The 23,467-nt window shown below is 50.5% G+C and overlaps 1 protein-coding gene across 1 annotated transcript in view; it reads right to left on the bottom strand.

Moving 5' to 3' along the window:
* The window catches only part of WDR62 (WD repeat domain 62), a 42,578-nt gene that overhangs the window by 13,246 nt on the left and 5,865 nt on the right, over positions 1-23,467 (bottom strand). The window contains exons 4-13 of the mRNA XM_045292717.1: positions 22,018-22,075; positions 21,639-21,809; positions 20,762-20,899; positions 20,306-20,488; positions 18,511-18,671; positions 16,615-16,804; positions 8,316-8,453; positions 7,133-7,311; positions 5,757-5,848; positions 4,114-4,239 (exon numbers count right to left, since the gene is read on the bottom strand). Coding sequence (XP_045148652.1) covers positions 4,114-4,239; positions 5,757-5,848; positions 7,133-7,311; positions 8,316-8,453; positions 16,615-16,804; positions 18,511-18,671; positions 20,306-20,488; positions 20,762-20,899; positions 21,639-21,809; positions 22,018-22,075 — 1,436 coding nt within the window. The remainder of the gene's footprint in view (positions 1-4,113; positions 4,240-5,756; positions 5,849-7,132; positions 7,312-8,315; positions 8,454-16,614; positions 16,805-18,510; positions 18,672-20,305; positions 20,489-20,761; positions 20,900-21,638; positions 21,810-22,017; positions 22,076-23,467) is intronic.

Here is a 23,467-nt window from a genome sequence, read left to right as displayed (position 1 = left end):
GATTGGGAAGGAGGGCTCACACAGAGTGAGTGGAGCCAGGCAATGGTCAGAGTGGCTGATGCTGCCACGAGCAATCAGAGCACCCACTCCTCCTCGGCCGGGGCTAGGCCCCAGGCTGGGGGCTCCTGGAGGCTCAGGACCCACCCCACCCCCACCCCCGTACAAGCATGAACGCAGGCGGACACGCTGGCCTTGTCCCCTGGGGCACAGGGAGTCGGGAAGGGACTCCGCTTGGAGCACTTTCTCTTTGTGAAAGGCGGCTGTCCCCCTGGCCTCCCCCTCCTGAGCTCCCAGACTGGAATTGTTATGGGAAGCCCTTGGTCCTGTGGCTGCCATATGGTAAGTGCTATCAGTGTTCTTGCTTATACTATTTATACTTCCTGATAGAGGAAGAGAACCAGTGTCCCTCAGGGCTGAAGTCAGGGTGAAGCCAGAAGGACGGACGGACATAGTTTTGGATGTCCCTGCAGCAGGACTCGGCTGCTTACAGAAGGGCTATTCTATACCACACAGAGGCTTGCAGGGAGTGGGCCCGGTGGGACGAGCAGGGAGCATGACTTGGGAGTGTTAAGGGTGTCCTGCAGGGTGGGGGTAAGAATCCAGCTGCACAGCCTGGGGTGGGAGGCGCTGTCCTGACCTAGTTTGTCCCTATGGACACGGCCCGACTTGGGCACTCACAGAATGATTCTGGAAGTGCTATGCATGTTCTGTGTTGACTTGTTTGGCTGTGTTCCAGGAGGTACTGGGGGGGGGGGGGGACTGGAATTTTTTTTCCAAAGCTATGTATTTAAAAAAAATTTTTTTTTAACAAAACAACCTTATCACCTTCAAAGTACTCTCCATGACACTTAATACCTTTGTCAATTCTGCAATTATAATCTTGGAAACACTTTTCAAACTCATCTGTTTAGATGGCTGACAGTACCTCCCTCAATTTTTCTTCATCTCTCCTACACTGTCAAATCGCTGTCCTTTCGTGTCCCTCTACATTCTCAGTGCGGAAAAAGAAGGCCCATGGAACAAGGTCAGGTGAGTAAGGTGCGTGGGGCAAGAGAGACATGCTGGTTTTTGCCAAAAACTGGTGCACTGAGATGGCCGCATGAGCAGGCGCATTGTCATGATGGCAAAACCAGTCCTGTCTGCCACAAATCGGGCCTTTTTTGGTCACACACTGTTACGCAGTCTTTTCAGAACCTCTAAATAGAAAGCTTGATTAACAGTGTGACCTGGTGGAATGAACTCCAAATGCACTATCCCCCTCACATCCAAAAAACAAATGAGCATCACCTTGATCTTACATTTCACTTGATGAGCTTTTTCTGGGTGAGGTGACAATGGCTTTGTTGATGTTTTTGCTTTCAGGGTCGTAAGAATAGCACCATGGCTCATCACCAGTAATGACCTTGGAAAAGTCTGGGTCCCTTCACAGCTGTTCTTTCAAAGCACGGCTTGTTTCCCATGGACGCTCTTTTCCTGGTCAGTCAGAACCCCAGGCACACATTTTGCAGCGACCCCTTTCATTCCCCAATCTTCCATTAAAACTCGCTGAACCGAGCTCCAAGGTCGTCCAGGTGGCTTCCCCATCTCTTCCACGAGCCTTCATCGGTCTTTGAGGACAAACACGCGAGTTTTATCAACCTTTTTGTCTGTTCAGGAAGTTGACGAACGTCCACACAAGGTGTGTCATCAATTGACATCTCACCTCCTCTTTCGACATGAGAAAATAACTGGTACGGTTGAGTGTTTCCCATAGCGCTGTCCTTGTAAGCTGTGTTCAACATCACAATCGTTTCTGCAGCGTTTTTCCTGAGCAGGAAACAAAATTTCACAGCTGCATGCTGCTCTTTTAAATGGGCCATCACAAAAAATGAGGTTCAGGAAAAAAAAAAAAGCTCGATTGAAACTTTTATGAAAAAATTCACTGTGACCAGAGAGAACCTTCCCAGGCAATGCCACTGGGTGAACTCGGAGTGAGTTGCTCAATGCTCACCTAGCAGGAAAATGTGTACTAGGAACGTTCTGTCCAGAGGAGCTTTTTCCCATTTTTGTTGGTTTTTTTGGGGGGGTACCCTCTTGTGTGTCACAGAAAAGGGTTGAAGGAGGCTCAGACAGGTTCTGATAGGCCCATGTTTTGAGCACAGCACCGGGGTGAGGCTGCGCAGTTCCCAGCACGGGCTCACAGGAGCTGAGCTTAGGCTCCGTACCTCCGACTGGCCGGGTACCTCTGCTGGAGCGAGACCATCCATTACAGGTGAGGGCTCTGCTGGCTAGACTGCTCGGTGCCAGATACAGGACTTGATGACCCAAATCTCAGGGAACGGGATCCCTTTAAGAACGTCTGGGAAGTGTTAGCTGACCAGCTGTTGGGTCTTCTCATGACAGCATTTCAAACACCGTGAGCTCACTACCGTCTTAGTTAGACAGTGGGGAAGACCAAGGACATGACACATTCCCACCCACGAGATGACAGGAGACCACTCCTCATGGTCAAGAATGTACCATCGATGGACGCATCAGTTCCATGAGAAATTCTTGAATTTAGTTTTGACCCCATTCTTGTGCTTTCAGCAGTTAACTCCCACAGGGTGGGCCTCCCCTCCCCTCCCCTGCCCCCATCTCCAAATCCTCTCAGGCCAGAGAACTGAATCTTTCCAGTGCCGTGGGGATCCCTCTGGTTTCCTGGTTGAGCCTGCGCTTCAGAGAAGAACAGCCTTACGCAAGATCCTAGGCTCCGCACCTACTGACTGTGTGACTCTGGGAGAGTAGTGCTGCTTCTCTGAGCCTGTTGCTTGGTGGTGTAGTGGTTATGAGCTGGACTGCTAACCATAAGAGCAGCAGTTCAAAACCACCAGCCTGCTCCTTGGGAGAAAGACAAGGTTTTCTATGCCCTTAAAGAGTTACGGTCTCACTGACCAATGGTCCTTTTCTCCCCCTACAGATGCTGTGGAAAACAGGTGGAGGTGTAAACAAAGATCAACAAGTACACAGAGGTTCTAAAGACCCGTGGACTCCTGGTCTGAGCCCAATAAAGACAGCCCTTCACTGGCCTGGCTTGCCCTTCTTCTATCACCATTCTGTCACCACATGGGGACCCCCTCAGTCACAGCCAAGGCCCAGGTGGTGCAGAAAGTGCCCGGATCAAGCGCAGGCCCACAGCGCCCATCTGTGAGGCCTTGCAGTGAGGTCTGCAGCTACTGGCTGGTTAGCTTTTACCCAAACAGCCCGAGCAGCCAGGCACTGCCGCGGCCAGCACCTGCCGGGAACCGGGCTAAAGACATAGGGGCAGAACAAACAAGTGTGTCAGGCATGGGCTGTAAATACTGGTTCAACATTGTGCTCTGCAGCTGTCCGAACAGGCCTGGCGCCTGTGCTATGCCAGGTGCTCCCAGGGTAGAGAGGGGGTGGGATTTACACGGGCAGGGCCACAAGCACCGCCCTCACTGCTCCCCTGGTCTGTAATTTCAAATGACTAAATGATCTGATAAACAGACAAACAAAAAGAGTGGCAGTCTCGGAAAAGCACAGAGGCAGTTCTACCCTGTCCTGGAGCTCGCTATGAGTCGGCTCAATGACGGTGAGAAAGGAGCTTCCTCAGAAGTTCCCCCAGCGGTAAAGTAGGGCAAAGCAGGGGATCTCTGCTGGGAAGAATCCACATCTGAGTCACACAGTGCCTGGCACAGAATGGGCCTTCTGTTCAGCTTGGATCTCTCCGACTATCCTGTCCCTCCACTCCCTCGCCCCCTGGAACCTGACACCCTTTTGTGAGGCAGCATCGGTGTGAGGCAGGTGGGAGCAGGAGGCCTGTGAGCTAGACCTGGCCCCAAAGAACACCCGAAGCCTTGGCACCGTGTCGGCTTCTGGCAAGAGCAGACACTTCACACCAGGACAAGAAGGGCCAGCTTCACCAGGGCTGCCCATGCTGGGTGGCAGAGGGGAGCTCTCTGCCTGGGGCCCAAGTGGCAACCAAGATCCTGCTGGCCTGAAACAGGCGGAGCTCAGAGGGGAGTCTTCTGAGTTAGAAAAATGTCCACTTTTGGATGCAGTTGGAGCTGGAGGGCGGGCTTGCTGTTGCGCCCCCCATCACATCCCCCTCCTCGTGAGGCCCGGGCTCACCTGCAAACTTGATGGCCGTGATGGAGGAGGAGTGGTCGTCCAGAGTCTGCTCCAGGTTGTAGTTCTTCTCCACGTTCAGCACATGGATCAGTCGATCCCGACTGGCCGAGGCCAGCAAGGTCAGCCCTGCGATGGAGAAGCAGGACCTGGGTGCCCAGAGGTGGGGGTCTGGCTGCCTCGGCCACCACAAGAGCTGTGCCACCAGGCTTTCCTGCCCCGGGAATGACAGCCAACTCGTCCCACATCCGAAAGGGTCCCTGCCCCTGCTCTGTGTGGTCTTTCCCTGCATTCTGGGAGGTCAGCCTTGGCATTCATAGGGATGCCCCTTACCCACTCACCACCCCCACAGCAGGCATTCTCTAGGGTCCTGCCGAGAACTCCTAGGCATGCCATGTGAATTCTGCCCCGACAACCTCTGGGTCTCTTCTGAAGCCACTGCCCCTCACTCTCTATGCGCTTTCCCCCCGGGCCCAGGTCAGGCTCTGCTGACCACCCACTGGCCTAGACTGGTTCCTTCTGCTGGCACCGACAGACGGCGCCCACCCTGTGGCAGGCTCTCCGGAGGCAGGAGCTCAGCAAAGGTGTACTGAACACGGAGAGTGAAAGAGAAGGTGGTGGGTGGAAGATGAGAAGGAGAACAGAATGTGGGAAAAGGTCCTTGTTCACTAGTTACCTTCTCCAGGACACAGCCCCACCTAGTCCTGCCCCCAAAGTACCGTCCGAAGGAAAGCCGACGGCAGCCCCACGCCGAGGGAGAGTCTACAAAGGGCGGGCCTGGCCCCTCCAGCAAGCCCAAAGCTTAGACACGCGCAGGCTCTGGGGGCTACAGAGCCAGGACAGTTCAACGGTGAGCGTGAATCAGGAAACGGAGGGTGAGAGGGCAACCTTGTGACCACCAACAACACTGGCTCATGGGCCACAGGATGAGTGACAGGGAGGGCCAAAAGTGAAATCCCATCAAAGTCAGATGTAAACAGACGTCCCCCGACCCGGGACACACCCCTGAAGCTGAGGCGGCATCACCCCGGCAACTTGCTCTTGAATAAATCAGCAAAAGAAAACAAATGGTCATGCTTTTGCTATCATATGTGCACCGGGACCTCCAGAGTTCATGGAAAAAGGAAAAGACAGATGAATTTTCTTATCAACATTTGAAGCCTCCTCGTTGCGTCATAGTCTGACAGGATCTAAATGACAGATTTTTTAGAAAAGGCCGGAGGACCCAGGAGACGGGTATGGGATGTCCATGGCCATGGTCTTTCAGCTTGTTGGTATGCTCCAACGTTTTCAAAGGGACCCCTCTCATTAACACTGATAATCTAGCCTCCCGGGGGAGCTCAGCTGGTTCATGCACTCCTTCATCCATTCGCCACTGACTTCTGAATCTTCTGGGACCAAGGAATGGCATCTTTCTGGTTTCTCAGGGATCCCTCTGGTTTCTTGGTGGAGCCTTGGCATGGCTCGGGGTGCTCAGGGCCAGCAAGGAGCAGTCCTGCAAGTGCCTTGCTTCTTGGGGTCCCAGAGCCCACCCGTAGAGGCCCTAACTGAACACAGGACTCCCCACTGTGACCCACAGCCCCATCAGATGCTGCCTACCCCACTCTATCTGGTGTCTTTGCCGGGGGCCACCCTATGGGGCTCACCGGTCTCTGGCTTGGAGTACTCCAGGCACAGCACCTCAGCATCGTGCGCCTCCACCTTGAGCAGCTCATCCATGAAGTGCAGCTCGTGGATCCTGGAGACAGACAGACACTGCCTGCTGCACCCTGTCCACAGCCAACCCCAGCCCTGGGGAGCGGAGGGGGAACGGGGACGCCCTGCACCGTGCACTCGTCCGAGGATGCCCAAGCCCATCTTCTCAGCAGGACACCTCCCATCTGAAGGGAGTAGTGCCGAGCCTGGTGCAACCTCATGGACTCCCAGGGAAGAGCCATCACAGGGAGTGGGGGCTAGAGCAGGCTGCACCTGAGCAAGTCCCAGGGGCTGAGTGAGGGGTGAGGGGTCAGGCTCAAGGATAGGACCCATGGGTGGGAACATTTGATTCTGACCTTTCTTAAAAGTCTCAAATCCCCACCCCCCCAAAAAAAAAAAACAGTTCTTAATTAAAAAAAAAAAGTCTCAAATCCAGACTTCATTCCGTCCCTGGGATGTCACACATGGGCAACAGGCCAACCAGGGTTTTAATAAGAGACTTGTGTGATCTTAGTCGCCACTTGACCCCTCGCCTCGGTCAACCCATCGGAAAGTGGAGCTGAGGCAGGGTTCACACCACAGCACCGTGAGAGGGTGGCCTCCCTGGGTCCTCTGTGGGAGGAGCTCCGGCTGTCCAGCTGGTGGCGCTCAGGGCTGAGCCTGTCAGCATTAGCAGCCCGCGTCACCTCCGACGGGGCTCTATGCGATGGCTGGGAAACAGTGCCCGAGTGGGAGCAGCCCAGGCACAGGCCCAGGGCAGAGGCGGCCCTCTGTGCTCTTCTCCGACCACGGAGCGAGAGGCGACTGGGTGCTTGCCCCTCTGTGGGACACATACTCTCCAGTCCGCCAATCCCTTCCTTTTCTAATAGCCCCTGCACTCCGGGGACCACAGTGCATTTTCATCCTTCCAAACCTAGTCCCTGTGACGGGGCTTAGGGCGGGACAGCAGGTCCTGGGCTGTGGACGTCTCGAAAACCTCCAGCAGGGGAAGTGAGTGTGCCCAGGGCCACAGCCCTCCCTGCCTCTCGCGGGCGTCCCTCATGGCTCTGGACTAGTGGTGCTGCATGGCTAGCAAACACTAGCACGTGCGCTTGCGAGCCCCTTCTGATGCCACTCTAGCGTCTGCATGCAACAGCCGCTGAGGTCTGTCAGCTACCCTGCTCTCGGCCCTGCTGGAAGCCCCCTCTCAGCTTATGTTCCCAAGGTGGCTGGTTCCTAGACTGTGGCCGTCCTGGTGGGCAGCCGTAGGCACCAACACTCGCCACCCCTGGAGTGCCCACACCCAGGCTGGGAGGCGCATACTAGACCCCTGCCAAGGCCCACTTGCCTCAGATTGCCGCTTCGGTCGCCTGAAGCCAGGTGCTGGCCATCAGGACTGACCTGCATAACTCGCACGCCGGCTTTCACATCCACAGGCGCCCCGTTCTCGATGCCCCGGTCTGGGAAGTGGGACACATCCTGCAGGTGCTGGATGTCATTCTCCACATACACCACCTTCAGGAGCGTCTGCAGGAAGGAGAGGGCCATGGTCAGTGTTGCAAGGAACCCAGACCCTCAGCATGTCCGAGGCTTCCCAGGAGCCAGCCTCCCCTTCTTCACGAGCAACAAAGGGCCAACTTCCAGCTGGGAGCTTCACCACGCAGACAGTCAGTTACCCGCTGGCCCTGACAGCAGGGTGAAGCTGTGCAATGAACCAAGCTCTTTCCCACCTCAGGCCCTTTGCACAGATTATTCCCTTGGCCTTGAACGTTCTCACCGGACAATGCTCTGTATTTCAGCATCACTTCCTCTGGGAAGTTGCCCTGGTGTCCAGAGGCCCTTGTTATATCTTCCATTGGCACCCTGCAATTTTCCCTCACGGCACTTATCACACTTATGATTAGGCCATAACTTGGACAGTTATCAGTTCACTGTCTGCCTCCCTTGACCTGTGTGTTGATACCACAAAGGCAGGAGAAGGGTGTGGTCCCTGCCGTATCCCCGGCCTATTGCACAGCACAGCAGCTGCCCAGACCGGGGTAAAGCTCTGTGTGGATAAAGGAGTGACTCAGGCCTCAGGTCCCCAGAGCAGCTCAATAACTACCCTCGTGATATCAGCCGTTTCTTCAGCAAACAGTTTTCACCCAGTTCCCTATTCGTTCCCTGCTGTGTGGCAGCTCCCCAGATAGGGAAGGGAGGTCCCTGCGTGCTGGCCCATGGGATGTCTACAGGAATTCTGACTTAAGACTTGGGGAACGCATCTCTCTGCTGAAAGGGTCAGGCGCCTGGGCTGGCCTCACCCACGTGTGCCTGGAGCTCAGCCAGTGACTGGCAGAGGACAGCCAGGGCGAGGGAGCGAGGGTGTGTAATGAGAGGGCGGGAGACAGAAGCGGTCCACTTTGATTCCGGGCTCCTGCTCCTCCTGCAGTTTCACACCTCGGCTCTGTAAGCCGCTCCGGGCCCCATTCCTAGTTTAACGTCGGCTCTTTCCTCCTCAGGGAGAGTTCAGAGTTCATGCTGAAGCCACTCACGTTGCTGAAGATGTTTCTCTTCCAGTGAGAATCAGGGCTGCTGTCCATATTCCAGAAGCGAATGGTGTTGTCTGAAGAACAAGTCAGAAAAGATCCTGATGGCAGACAAGCCCTCTGATCTTCAAACTCGGGATACACCTACGGTTCCCAGAGAACAAGGCAAAGAGTGGACCATCACAACCAGCTCAGCGAGCACGATTTGATAGACCACTGGTGTATTGGGGGTAAACCTGCAGGTCAGCAGATCTAGTGTGACAGCTATCTTAAAGATACACTAAAAGAAACAAACGCAAATTACTACCATATAGTATCCATGGCCCATTGTTAGACCAGATTTTAAAACATCCCCACAAAAAATTTTTAAAAAGAGGAAAGAAAGCTCACTCAAAAATCAGTAAGCAATAAAGGAAATAAAATAACATGGTAAGAACAGCAGCAGAAAAAGAAAAGGAAGCAGCAGAAATAACACCGAGACTAGTACAGACTTCAAATAATGGCTCTTTTTTTGGGGGGGGCCTCTTATTTATTTATTTGTTTGTTTGTTTATTTATTGTTTTTTTTAAACATTTTATTAGGGGCTCATACAACTGTTATCCCAATCCATGCACACATCAATTGTGTAAAGCGCATTTGTACATTCATTGCCCTCATCATTCTCAAAACATTTTCTCTCCATTTAAACCCCCGACATTAGGTCCTCATTTTTCCCTCCCTCCCCGCTCCCCCCTCCCTCATGAGCCCTTGATAGTTTATAAATTGGTATTTTGTCATGTCTTGCCCTGTCCGACGTCTCCCTTCCCCCACTTTTCGGTTGTCTGTCCCCCAGGGAGGAGGTCACACACAGTTCCATGTAATCGGTTCCCTCTTTCCTACCCATTTAAGAATTAAAATCAACTGTCTGATTTGAAACATCTGCGAGAGCTAAAGGAAACTGTGGACTCTGTCTGCTAAAGCAGACCGGAAGAACAAAGGCTTACCCCATGGAGAACATGAATCAAGAGAGAAAAACTCTAAAAGTAAAAACACTCTGGCTGGAGAGTACAATAAATTGAAATGAACAAAATTCACTGGAACAGTTCAGTAGCAGATTTGGGCAGACAGGATAATCAGTGAACCTGGAGAGCCATCCACCCTCACAGCCACCGAGTGCATGCCAACTCATCGTGACTCGCGAGGCCAATTAGCCTCGCTCCCAGGCTTTCCAAACGAAGCAGACAGCTTCATCTTGCTCTCGCAGAGTGGCTGCTAGGTTCAAGCTGCCACCTGTGATTCGCCGAATGAGCCCACAGCGTCTCCGACCACCAAGGTAACCGGAATCGTTTCATGTCAGGGCCAGGAAACAACAACAGAGAATGAGGAGAGAGCAGAGACCAAAGCACCTGTGGGGCACCCCCACTCAGCGCAGCCGAGCACAACACAGCTTTCCCAAGAGGGAAAGAGGCAGGCAAAAAAGAGTAACTTAAGAAACAATGAAGAAGAAGAAAAAAAAAAAGAATGAATAAAAAGTTTCTACAGTAGAATAAACTCAGAGATGCACACCAAGTCCTCTTACAACCAGATCACTGAGAACCAAAGACAGTGCACTGGAAACAGTGAGCAGAGAGAACTCATCACATACCCAAAATCTCAGTCAGATCAACGTTTCCCCCCCATGCTGGCCTGGTGGGAATAAAGGAGTCCTAGAAAGTAACTGAGAAGAAATAAAGTTCTGCAGTAAACGGAGCTACCCGGGCACATATAAAAGGCAGTATTATAGTACTTCTGACTTGTAACTCCAAATTCCCTACTGATTTAAGTGACAAAAACAAAAGTAAATTATAAATCTGTGCAATGGCTGATATATGAAGGTGTAATCTATGGCACAAACAACGTCAAGGAGGAGATGGCGCTGTATAGGGGCAGAGCTTTTGTATGGTATTGAAGTTACGTCGGTATCAATTTCAACTAATTTGCCGCAAATTTAGGAGGTCAAATATATTCCCTGTGGTAACTATAAAGCAACTTAAAAATACTCAAAAAGGAAGCAAGAAGGGAATCAAAAGAATGAACGAAACACACAAGGCGGCAGCAATAATAACAAGTAAACGGTAAAAACGGAACAAGAAACACAGAAACAAATAGCAAAATCAAGTTCTTCACTATGAACAATTACTTCAAATGTAAATGTAGTAAATCCTCCAATAAAAAGTCAGAGGACAGCAGATGGATAGAGAAACATGAGCCAATTATATGCTATCTACAAGAGACTTGCTTTAGAATCAAGGAAATAAGTACGTGGAAAGAAAAAGATCCCGCCCCCCCACCCCCCAAAAAAACCTCAACAAAACTCACTTCCATTGAGTCAATTCTAACTGACAGCAACCCTACAGAGCAAGGCAGAGCTTCCCCTGTGGTGTCTGAGACTGGAAATCAGAAGTAGAAAGCCTCATCTTCCTCCCATAGAGCAGCTAGTAGTATTGAACTGATGATCCTGCAGTTAGCAGCCCAATGTATTATCCGCTGCACCACCAGCACTCCTCAGAAAAAAAGCCATTCCATGCAAACAGCAGGCAAAAGAGAGCTGGGGTTGTTACACTAATATGAGAGATGTATACAGTATATTGATAAGAAAGGGTCAATTCATCCAAAAATAACAATTATAAGCATTATGTATCATCAACAGAGATTCAAAGTAAACATTGACAAAGGAAGAAATAGACAATTCTACAATAAAAATTAGTTCCTATGCCATTTTCAGTAATGGACAGAACTAGACAGATCCGTAAGAAATGAGTTGACAGATACCGTACGAAGACCTGGGGGAATAGTGGATGATATGTTGAGTTTCTAACCACAGGGTCAGCACTTTACTCCCATCGGTGGCTCCAAGGGAAATGATGAGACTTTCTGCTCCTTTGAAGATGTACCGCTGCAGACACCCAAAGGGACAGTTTTATTAGCCCTAGAGGGTCGCTAAGAGTTGGAACCGAATCCATGGCAGTGAGTTGCTTTTCCCGCCACAGAACACAGAACCGACTAGAACTAATCAACAACATATATGAAACAGCGGAATGCACGTTCTTCTCAAGTGCATACAGAACATTCTCAGGATATACCATATGTTGGGCCACAAAACAAGAGACTGGCATTAAACCAAATATCTTCCCCAAACACAACGAAAGGGAAATAGAAATAAGAAAAGAAAAATTGGAAAATTCACATTTGTGGAAATTAAACAGCATGCTTTTAAACCTTCAGTGGGTCAAAGGATAAACCACACGACAAATTAGAAAACACTTGGAGATAAATACAAAAGAAAACACAACATACCAAGATTTATGAGATGTAGTGAAAACAGTGTTCAGAAGAAAATTTATAGCTGTAAATACCTAAAAGAGTGAAGGCAAAGCGGGTGAATAAGCAAATGTGGTGAAGAAAGCTGATGGTGCCCGGCTATCAAAAGATATAGTGTCTGGGGTCTTAAAAGCTTGAAGGTAAACAAGCGGCCACCTAGCTCAGAAGCAACAAAGCCCACATGGAACAACGTATCAGCCTGTGTGATCACGAGGTGTCGAATGGATCACTGAACACAAATGGGTGCATAAGCAAATGTGGCGAAGAAAGCTGATGGTGCCCGGCTATCAAAAAATATAGCGTCTGGGGTCTTAAAAGCTTGAAGGTAATCAAGCGGCCATCAAGCTCAGAAGCAACAAAACCCACATGGAAGAAGCACACCAGCCTATGCAACCACGAGGTGTCGAAGGGATCAGGTATAAGGCATCATCAGAACAAAAAAATCTTACCATAGTGAATGATGGGGGGAGTGCGGAGTGGAGACCCAAAGCCCATTAGTAGGTCACTGGAGATCCCCTTGCAGAAGGGTCTCGGGGAGGAGACAAGCCAGTCAGGGGGTGATGTAGCAACGATGAGAAATACAACTTTCCTCTAGTCCCTAAATGTTTCCTCCCTCCCAACACTATCATGATCCGAATTCTACCTTGCAAGCCTGGCTAGACCAGAGGATGTACACGTTACAGATAGGAACTGGAAATCCAGGGAATCCAGGGCGGATGAGCCCTACAGGACCAGTGGAGTGAGTGGCGATACTGGGAGGGTAGAGAGAGAGTGGGTTGGAAAGAGGGAACTGATTACAAGGAACTATATGTGACCCCCTCCCTGGGGGACGGACAACCAAAAAGTGGGTGAAGGGAGATGTCGGACAGGGCAAGATATGACAAAATAACAATTTATAAATTATCAAAGGCTCATGAGGGAGGGGGGAGCGGGGAGGGAGGGGGAAAATGAGGACCTAATGCTGGGGGCTTAAGTGGAGAGGAAATGTTTTGAGAATGAGGGCAATGAATGTACAAATACGCTTTACACAATTGATGTGTGTATGGAATGTGATAAGAGTTGTATGAGCCCCTAATAAAATGATTTAAAAACAAACAAACAAAAATACCTAAAAGAGAAATATATCAAATCAATAACTTCACACCTTATGGAACTAGAAAAAGACGAGCAAATTAAATCCAAAGCTAAGAGAAAAAAAGGATATAATAAAAATCAGCAGATAAATAAAAGGAGTAGAAAAACAATCGAGAAAATCAACTGAGGCACAAGTCACAACTCTTTAGCTAGACTAAGAAACTAACTCAAAACCCTAAGAGGCCAGGCTTACAGGTTTGGCAGACAGATGGGACCCCTGAAGCTATTGCCCTTACCCTTTATGTGTGACTGTCAGACTAAACAACCACTGAAGAGCAAATGGTAACATCTGTGCAAGGACAAAGGTCAGAGGGTTAAAGAAGAAACAGGCGCACAGGGACGAAGTGGGTAAGTGATGGTGCACTGAAGGTCTTGGGATGGATGACTTCTATCAGATGGTGCATGAACTGCTGTAAGATGACGATAGGCTCTGTAATTAATCCTTTACCTACGTGTGAGGAGGGAAAAAAGCTTCCTAAAAGAATGGATAAAAAAAAAAAAAAAGAATGGATCAAAGACCCAAATGTAAGCGCTAAGACATAACGTGCTTGGAGAACACGAGCGTACATCTTCATAACCTTGGATTTGGCAATGATTTCCTATATGGCACCAAAGGCACAAACAATAAAAGAAAAAATAAGTGGAAACTCATCAAAATTAAAGGCTTTTGTGTGTGGATGGGCATTTTCAAGAAAGTGAGAAGACAATCTACAGAATGGGAAAATACATTTGCAAATCATTTATGAGGACCTAGTATCCAGAATCTATTTAAGAACTCTTACACCAAAATGCAAAACAATCCCATTAAAAAGAGGACCCCCAAAACTGTGAATTCACATTTCTACAGACACAAAGGAGCTCCAAACACGATGTGGAAAAATTCCACTATCTTTTAATTCTGTTTTCTACAAACTTTTTGAAGCCCCCCACCCCCACCCCATAGCTACAAAGAAAGCCAACAGGCAAATGAAAAGATGCCTAGTCATTAGTTATTAGGGAGATGCTAATCAAAACCACACTGAAGTTCCACTTCATGCCAACTAGGAAACCTTTAATTTTTAAATGGAAAACAAAAAGTGCTGGCCAAAATGCACCAAGTTGGCACCCTTATCTGGTGCTGGTGGGAATGGTAAGTGGTGCCCTCTAAGGAAGTCTGAAATGATGAAGATGTTCTGGAAGCAGCAGGGATGACTGCCCAACATCGTCAATGTACTAAGTGCCACTGAATTGTGTACTTTAATTGTGTGCTATTATTTTTACACTAATTTCTTTTATAAACAAAATTTTAACTGAAAAGCCACAGTAGATGGGAAAAAGGAAGGATCTTACTTGGTGGAGTCCAGTGACATCTACAATAGTTGAACAGACACTTACGCATTCTAGGGCTTTATATCTTCAGCTGCCTTCTATTTCTACACTGCTTCTTATAAAACCCCAATTAAGAAGATTGGTTCAACCATAAACCTAGTTCCGAATTTTTATGCCAGGGGAAAATAAAAACAACACTCCAAATTTGCATATTAATATTTTATAGCCTTCATTAAAAATCTTTTGTTTAAAGCACAATGCCCATTTGAATGGCAAAAAAAGCAGCAATACCTAATTATACTTAAACGTTATTCATTATAGGGGAAATCTTTTTTTAGGATGATGTGGAATGTACTTGTTCAATTGTATGCTTTTGCAGTGTGTTTGCCCACCAATTAAAGGGGACTTCAAAAAGGTCACAGAGAAAAGGGATGATTGTGGAGTTTTCGCAAGGTCTTTTTTAAGCTCCCTCATCTAAACCTGTGTCCCTCCCAAAAATGATACTCACAGGGAGAGGAATGGCTACATGATCAGATCATGTAGGTCAAGTACGAGCTTCAACAACCAGAAAGAACATATGGAAACAACCATTCTTAACTATTTCTAGAATTCAACAATTATCTTCATTCTTGGACTGTCGTCTGTGTAATGAGGGGAGAAACAAATGAAGAATTGGGCATACTGTAGTTCCATCATCCCCTGTGGCCTTGAGTACTGGACTTCTTGAAGGACCAAGGAGCTACAGCAATATGGTTAAATTATATCTAGTTAAATATATGAGTTTACATAATATCATATAAGACGACGGATTACTTATTAGCTGTAGAACCTATAAGTAGAGGAAGAGAATCCGGCACTGATCCTGGCTGTTCTATAGAAGCTGTCCCCGGTGGGGACCCCATGGATGACTCATCACGATGAAGGGCATGTCTCCTGGGAGAAGTGACAGAGTGGCACCACATGACAATCTCCAACACAGACGAGCCTACTCACCGAGCACCGAGAGCTGCTAATCATAACTGATAACTTGTCCAGGCCTTTCTGTGGCTATTCTAGACTTCTTGATTTCATGGTTTAAAAACTTTTTAAATGGCATCAGAGTTACACAAGGATGATAATGGGGTAGAAGCGGCCATTTCTAAGTAAGATGCCTCCAGAACTGATTAAAAGACCCACCAGCAGATACTTTTGTTGCTAGAGATATATTTACACACACACGAGGGGCTTCAAAAAGTCCATGGACCTCATCTAATTCACAAGTAAAAGAAAAATCATGGAGAAAGTGAATTGACTAAAAAATGAGGAGCCAATACCAAGGGCTCAAGTAGAAAGCAAATGTTTTGAGAATGATGATGGCAACAAATGTACAAATGTGCTTGACACACAATGGATATATGGATTGTGATAAGAGTTGTACGATCCCCCAATAAAATGATTTTTAAAAAATGAATTGACTTTTAATTGCATTTTTCATGCACTTTTGGAAAACCTCGTATAGATGTATATACATACCTACACACACACACTTACTTTTTAAAATTTTAATAAACCTTTTATTGGGGGCTCTTATAGCTCTTATAACAATCCATATGCCAATTGTAGTAAGCACATTTGTACATATATTGCCATCATCACTTTCAAAATATTTTCTTTCTATTTGAAGCCTTGTTATCAGCTCCTCTTTTTACCCTCCCTCCCCCACCTCATGGACCCCTGATAAATGAATACATCATCTGAAAAGAGCAGGTGAGTATTGGAGGAGGGTGGCAGGGTGAGGAGGTGCTCAAAATAGGGGAGGGATGGGTCACCGGGAGGAAACGTAGGTTTTAATGTGAAAAAAATAAAATAAAATAAAAATTGCTTCATGAAAACAAAAACCCTCTAGATTCCTTAACTCTCAGATCTACATATTGGTCTGAGGGGGCCAAAAAAAGGAAAACTGAAGTGGTCTTGGGGTCTTTAATGACATATAAACTCATGTTAAACATTAAAAGAGATTTTGGTTGAACATTTTTAAAAAAACCAAAACAACAGTCAAATGTACCACCACTCAGCCCATTCCGACTCATGCAGCGGATAGGGTTTCCAAGGCTGTAAATCTTTATGGGCGCAGACAGCCTCCGCTTTCTGTCTTGGAGTGGTGAGTGAGTTTGAACTGCCGACCCAGTGGTTAATCCAACACATACCCAACAAAGTCTCCTGAAAGATGTGACTGTTTCCCAAGGGGAATGCATTCATATATAAGAAAAAAAGTTCTTGAACACATTCTTGTTTCAGAAAAGTGTTATCGACAGAAACCTCAGCTGTGTAGAGGCAGGGGGATTACCGCAGTCAGAGGCCTGACATCATGGCTGGATTCCCCCACCAGACCATTGGCTGCTGGGGACTGGACTGCTTGTCCGTTTTCCTTCCAGCTGTGCCCCAGGCTCTAAAGCAGAGCCAGAACAGAGCCCACTAAGCATCTGTTGAAGGGGAGCTTGGCTGGAACTGCGCAGGGCGGAGGGAGGGTGAGGGCGGGGCTCACCTCGACGCTCCAGACGTAGGAGCTGTGGAACAGTTCTGACCACATCTTGCTCACGCTGTGGATGTCCTTGACATCCCAGATGTAGATGCTGTGGTCTTTATACACGCACGACAGCCACTGGTGTGTGGGGTCAAAGGTCAGCGCCACCGTATCTGGGTAAACTGCTTCAGCCTTCCTGCGGAAGAGGAAGCTAACAAGGCCACAAAGGATCAGCAGTCACCATCCAGGTCCCTGGGAGGGGTGACATCCAGGTCTGATGAGCCACCAACTGCCCCCTGCCTGGCAATGCCATCTTTCATGCTATTTGCAGTCCGTCGTCTCTCCTGCTCCCAGGCCACAACTCCGGCTGCCTTTGCTGTGTCCCTAACAAGAAGGTGGAAAACTAGAAGCTTCTGTCTGGCATCGGACAGAGGGCACTTGAGCTTCTCAGTCCAGTTAACTTTTCCCCTCCCCTCAGCCCACCCAGCCCCAGTTCCCATTCCCCCTCTGAACGGGGGAGGATGGGCGGGCATGTACCTCAGGCCTGGTCTCTCCTTAGCTCCACCAGCACAGGAGCCAACCCCGTGCAGGGGGCCGGGGGGGCTGTCCTGCACAAAAGCCCCACTTCACGGAGCACTTACTAGGGGCAGGCTGAGAGCTAACTACCACCAGAGGTAGACACTGTATCTTACAGATGAGGAATCGGAAGTACAGGGGGAGCACCACACCCCACCCAACGGAAGAGTGTCACACACCAACCATTGGTAAAGAGGGTCCCACACACCCCAAACGCCCTGGTCAGACACCTTCCTTCGACTTAGAACAAAGGGGAAGGATGCCACAGCTTAGCCTGCCCCCGTCCCAGCATGACAGCCAGAGACCTGATCCACAGGCCTGCTTCCCGTAACACCAGTGCCCGTGGCCTCAGCTCAGACTACAGCTCCTTCGGTGGATCTACAGGCTGGGGCAGACTTCCTCTCCTATCATCCTTTCTCAACACACAGGCATAGTCAGTCCCTGGCTATTCCTGGGACTTGCCAAGCTCAGGGTGCTGAGTTGCTTAAAGCCAGTGCACTCATCCCCGCTGTCTGGGACCCAGCTCTGTGCGCCTTCTCACCAGACGCTCCCCTCAACAGAGCTCCCCACCCACCCCAGGCCCTCTTCTTCAAGTCCTGCTGGGCTCCTCCACCACCAGCACAGGACTGCCTGGAAGTCTGGCCCAGAGCCAGTACTCTGCAGCCATTGAATCCAGGTTTCCCATGTGGATGGATATATCTGATATATTTGTGCTCCAGCGAGGTTATTCCCTTCACAGCACGTGTCTGAGGTGATCTGGTTCATCCCTGTTTCCGGAGTCTTTGTGGCACAGTGGTTACGCCTGCTCACCTCTCGAGAGCGTGGCAATCTGCCCCCACCTGGCGGTTCTGTAGGTGAAAGATCTACCCCGCTCAAGATTAAACCAAAACCAAACCAAACCAAACCAAACGTACGGCCATCAGGTCGATGCCGACTCCTAGCAGCCCTAAAGGACCGGGCAGAACTGCCTCTCTGGGTTTACGGGAGTAGAACTCCGTCCTTCTCCCGTGGAGCAGCTGGTGGTTGTGAACAGCCCAATGCATAACACTAAGCCACCAGGGCACCCACACCTGAAAAATGTCTGCTAGAACACCCTATGGGGGATTCTGCTCCACCACACGGAGACACTATACATTGCAATCAACTCAATGGCACTTAACAATGACCACAGCACCCCTTTTGTTCCTCGGTCCCCCTTGCCTAGCCTCACCCAGGGCCTTGCCTTGTTGGCTCTGTGCATTGCTAGAATGCCCACCAGGCTCTAAGAGAACCCCTCCTGCTTGCAGGATGGACAGATGGGTAGGCAAATGCAGACGCCTGTGGACAGACTCGGGGCAGTACCTGGGCTCCAGTCCCTGGGCCACATCCACCCCGAGGTAGTGGGGCTTGGGCAGGTTGGCGAGGTACTGCAGGCTGTCGGCCTGGAAGATGCGGACGATCCCGTCTGTGCAGCCGCAGAAAATGAGCTCCTCGCTGACACAGAGGCACGAGGACAGGGAGACCTGTGGGAGCAAGGGGGACCCAAGTCAGCTGGGTGCTGGGTATGGCCCAGCCCAGGAGCCGAGGGAGGGCCTCAAGAGATGCCCAGTGGAGCACATTTCACAATGTCAGGGATCGGGGACTTGTCACTCTGGAAGGAAAGGTGGCAGCAGGCAGAGGTAGGGGGCCGTGTGTAGAAAACAAACAGCCACGCAGCCGGTCGCTGGCAGGAGCCCTGTTGATTCCTGCCTGGAAATGGGATTGCCAGTCGCTTACAGAGGACTCCAGAAAGGTGACATTTCAAAGCTGGACAGAAGACAGGACACCTGGTAAGAACTTCCTACCCTCACAGGGCATGCAGGCAGGAGGGGCTGGAAGTGCCAGGCCTTAGAGCAGTGGTTCCCAACCTTCCTCATGTGGTGGTGACCCCCCCAACCATCAAATTATTTTTGTTGCTACCTCATCACTGTAATTTTGCTACTGTTATGAATCGGGCGACCCTGTGAAAGGGTCGTTTGGAGAGAGATGATGGCAACAGATGTGCATATGTGCTTGACACAATGGATGTATGTATGGATTATGATGAGAATTGTACGAGCCCCCAATAAAATGATTAAAAAAAAATTTTTTAAGGGTCGGTTGACCCCCAAAGAGGTCATGATTTACAGGTTGAGAACCGCGGCTTTAGAGGGAGATTAGAGGAGTTCTCCCCAAATGAATGGAACTGAACTCATCAGTCATTGGAGAAATCTGCTCAGGCACTAACCCCCGTGTGTCCAAAGCTGCTGACTTGCTTAAAACATTATCAGGTCTAGGAAGGGAAGTCAAGGAAGGGAAAAAAAAATCAAACGGAGTTGAACTGACAAAACTCAGGATGCTTCTACACGGCCCATCATGCCATCAACCTCGAAGGCGACCCAGGGCACGCCCAGAAAAGCAGCAGAAAGTGTGCAGCTCCTGTGCCACCAGCAGGCAGCCCGAGGAACAGCGTGGGCACAGCCCCACAGACGAGGAAGAACCAGCGTTGTATCAACTTCGAGAAATCAGTTTTGAGTTTAACACCGCATGAACTTTGCAATTTTTGTAATACAATAATTTTTGTAGTACAAAAAGCATTAAGCCAATGCTAAGTTAGATTTCAATACAGAACAAAACAAAGCAGTCAGTCCACAAGCCGGCCCAGGGCCCTCAGGGAAAAAGAGACACATCTCAAATAACTCAAGCAAACTCATGGCTGTGGAGTTGAAGCAGACTCACAGTGACCCTAAGGGCTGGCTGGAACTTCGCCTGGGGGTTTCCGAGACCTGAACCCCTATGGAAGGAGAACGCCTCCTCTCGCTCCAGTAGAGCTGCTGGGGGTTTCAAAGCTTCTGACCTGGTGGTTAGCAGTCCAATGCCTAACGAACACCACCAGGGCTCCTGAGGAGATGTGTGGATGGACTTCAACCACGTTGAGGGATTCGCTGTAACCTGGCGTCTTGGTGGGCTCCGAGCCCGGTGCCAAGTGCCTGCTCTGGGTGACTGTCCTGGAACGACCACATCAGCCCTGGCAGGAGCTTGGCCGCTTCCCCAATCCTCGCAGAGGGGGAATCGCTCATCCAGAATAAAAGTCACACCAGGCCCAGAGCAGAGGGACGGGGAGGTGGGTGGGCAGTACCTTCAGGTTGATCCACTTCTCCAGCACCCTCTTCTCGCTGAACTGGCAGAGGAGGCCCGAGTAGGACACACAGAAAGTGTGGCCTGCCATCCGGCCCTGGCCACAGGCCACGCCACAGAAGACATTGTTGTGCAGCTCACCCAGGATCCCGGAGCGCCCGACCAGGGGCACCGTTCCTGTCACCTGGAGGTACAACAGGACACAGGGAGAGGCTGGCTGTGGCCAGAGACTGCAACACAGCGAACCAGAAAAGCAAAGGAAGTCTCTGGCGTGGGGAAGAGGAGAAACACCAGAAGACACCCTTCTGGGCTAGGCACCCGGGAACTGGGCCAGACTCCTGGCTGGGGGCCTGGCGGGGGCTGAGGGTCAGCTGGCTCAGACACAGTAGAGACCACTGCCTCCCAATCTGCGGGAGAAACTGGGGGCCTGAGGGTTATTCCCGGGGCAGAAACCTACCTTAGCTTCAGTGGAGACTTCCAAAAACCAGAACCTCACATGCCGGTTCCCGACAGTGACAAAGTAGCTGCTGTCCTCTGAGAAGGACAGGCCGATGACCCTGCAAGACACCTTGTTCGAGGCCACCACGACGTCCTTCTGGAAGAAGCAGTACAGAGAAGTTCACGCCAACACCCCATCCAACTACTCAGCACCAGGTCTCTCTGCTGTCCCCACTCCAAGCTTGCTGCCCTGGGCCCTCCGGGGAGCTGCGTTAGGGGTGGGACTCCTATTACCCACAGTGGCAGGGAAGGAGGCGGACGGAGGCTTAGATGGGGCCCACGGGAAAGTGAACTCCAGAGCTCTCCCCAAGGGCCCAAGCATTACAGGGCCCCCAGGGGGCTGAGGCCACCACCCGCAGCTATCTCTAGGGGGCTCCTGGGGTGAAGCCCTTCCCAGGGTCCCGCAGGGACTCCCTCAGCCTATGACAGGGGGAGAGCTCGGAGGGCACATCACATCTCAAGGTCACACAGTTCAAAGCAGAGCCAGGACATGACGCCACCACTTCTGTGTACTTGACACCCTCCCCCAGCTAGTCCCCAACCCGTGGACTCATCACAATCCTATTAGCACCTCCATTTTCCAGATGAAAAAATAGATCCACTTGCCCAAGTCCATAGCCGGGTAGTAAGACAACAACGCAACCATTCCACTGGCTGAGAACTTGTACTGCGCCCAACGAGATGCGCCTCAGTTCTGCACGTAGCAGGGGCGCCACAGTTGGGCTCGATGGACGAGCACTGTAAGCCCATATCTCATTTACTTCTCCAAGCCCCCAACCCAGGGTCGTCCAGATAGGATTGGCTGCAGGCCCGCCCACCAGCCCGCTGCGCCTCACCTTCCAGTCCCAGACATTGAGCACCATGTCGTGCTGGTAGCCCATGGACACGATGTGCTTCATGTTGGGCGAGAAGGACACACAGGCGACGCCATACTTGTGGCCCAGCATCTCCGCCACCTGGCTCTTCTCATCCACATCCCAGATGCGCACAGCGGGCCGATGCCCATTCTGGGAAAGGCAAGTCATTACTGCCGGGGGGGCTCCGTGGTAGGAGGGGCTGGCAAGGATCATGGGTTTGGGCTCAGCAGGGTAGCTCTCTTCCCCATCTGGCGAGGGAGCTCTCTGGCTGAGGAAGGAGCTATTTCAGGGTCCCCCGTCCCCCCCCCAGCCTGCTGAGGGCCCTTCCTCCCACACTCAGTCAGGCCTGTGGACTCACCTCCCCCGTCACTATGTACTTGCCGTCAGGTGAGAAGGCCAAAGCGCTCAGAGACTTCCTGGGGACAAGGGAAGGGCAGGTCACTGTTTCCGTTAAGGGTGGGCTGCCAGGCCCCCCCCCTCTCCCCGCATCGCCCCTCAAACAAGGCTGAGAAAACATGATGTGAGGGGGTCCCACAGAGGCCATGTGCCCAGCCCAGGGCACAATGGGCTCCCTGCAGCCATTCGCTGCCCCCCAGAGGTGTACAGTGTGAGAAACGCTGCCGAAACCCAGACAGCATATTGGTTTCTCTTGGTAATTGGCAGATCAGCATAAACCCCTAATCAGGTTGTGCCCTGATGGGTCTCTCTTGAGGGAAAACCGGCGGCCTTATCCCACATGAATTTACCAAGGAGCCATCACAGGATTTGAACTGACGGACAAACACTCAAGAAATCCAATCTGGTACTCACTTTAGTGAGAGAGAGAGGCCTTTATTGTTCCATTTTGCAAAATGGGAGACAAGCCCGGCAAAAGGGGAGGTAGGGTGGTCACCTAAGAGCCCCTCTGCGAGCATTTCATCCCCTAGAGCAGGGCTTCCACCTTCCTAAGGCTGCCTCATGCTGTGGAGACCCCCAACCCTCACACTACTTTCATGTCTGATATGCAGGATGCATTTTCACTGTTACAAATGGAACATAATCAAAGCATCGTGATTCATCACAAAAACAATGTTATTATCTATTGTGAAATATTTATTTCTAATGACAAATAAATGAAATTCTGTCTTGAAGCATGGTGCAGCATGGGTAACAGTCTTCATGCAGAGTACTCGTAGGTGGGCGGATCTGCATGTGGGTGGACCCGCCTGGAGACAGAGGAGCAGTGTCTCGGTTCCTAAGACCATCAGAAAGATGTGTTTTCCGATGGTCTTAGGCGACCCCCGTGAAAGGGTCATTCGACCCCCAAAGGGGTAATGACCCACAGGCTGAGAATAGCTGCCCTAATTCGAAAGCCCCGTGGCCCAGTTCATCATGGGGTTAACAATCTTCTCAGAACATTACCTAGGGGTTTTCTCCCACCCCTCTTCTTCACTCATCCAGCTCCCGTGTTCCACACCACAGGTGCCTGAGCTCTAGGGGCTGTCCTAACACTATCAGTTGGTGCCCTGGTCACTTAGCAACTACCTGACTCTTGCTGAAGATGGACCAGCCTGGTGACTTCTTTCTCACAACAGGGCCCTCCTTCCCTCTCCCTGTGCAGCCTTAAGAAACCTCTAGGTCCCTGAGAAATTTGAGGGCTCCTGCAAAGGGGACAGAGCGGGCTTAACAAAGGAGGTGCTGCTGACAGAAGGGCTGTGGCAGTCACACCCCCCCGGGAGGGGCCATCACAGGGCTCCGCAGTGAACCGCTCCAGGGGTCTGGGAGCCAGCAGACAACCAGAATGCGTGTCTCTGACACGCACCGGGGCG

This window comes from Echinops telfairi, unplaced genomic scaffold (assembly GCF_000313985.2).
Source record: "Echinops telfairi isolate 266 unplaced genomic scaffold, ASM31398v2 ScPeMD7_655;HRSCAF=1070, whole genome shotgun sequence".
NCBI lineage: Eukaryota > Metazoa > Chordata > Mammalia > Afrosoricida > Tenrecidae > Echinops > Echinops telfairi.
Note: the sequence above shows the minus strand (reverse complement) of the source record. Positions and strands in the feature narration are given on the sequence as shown.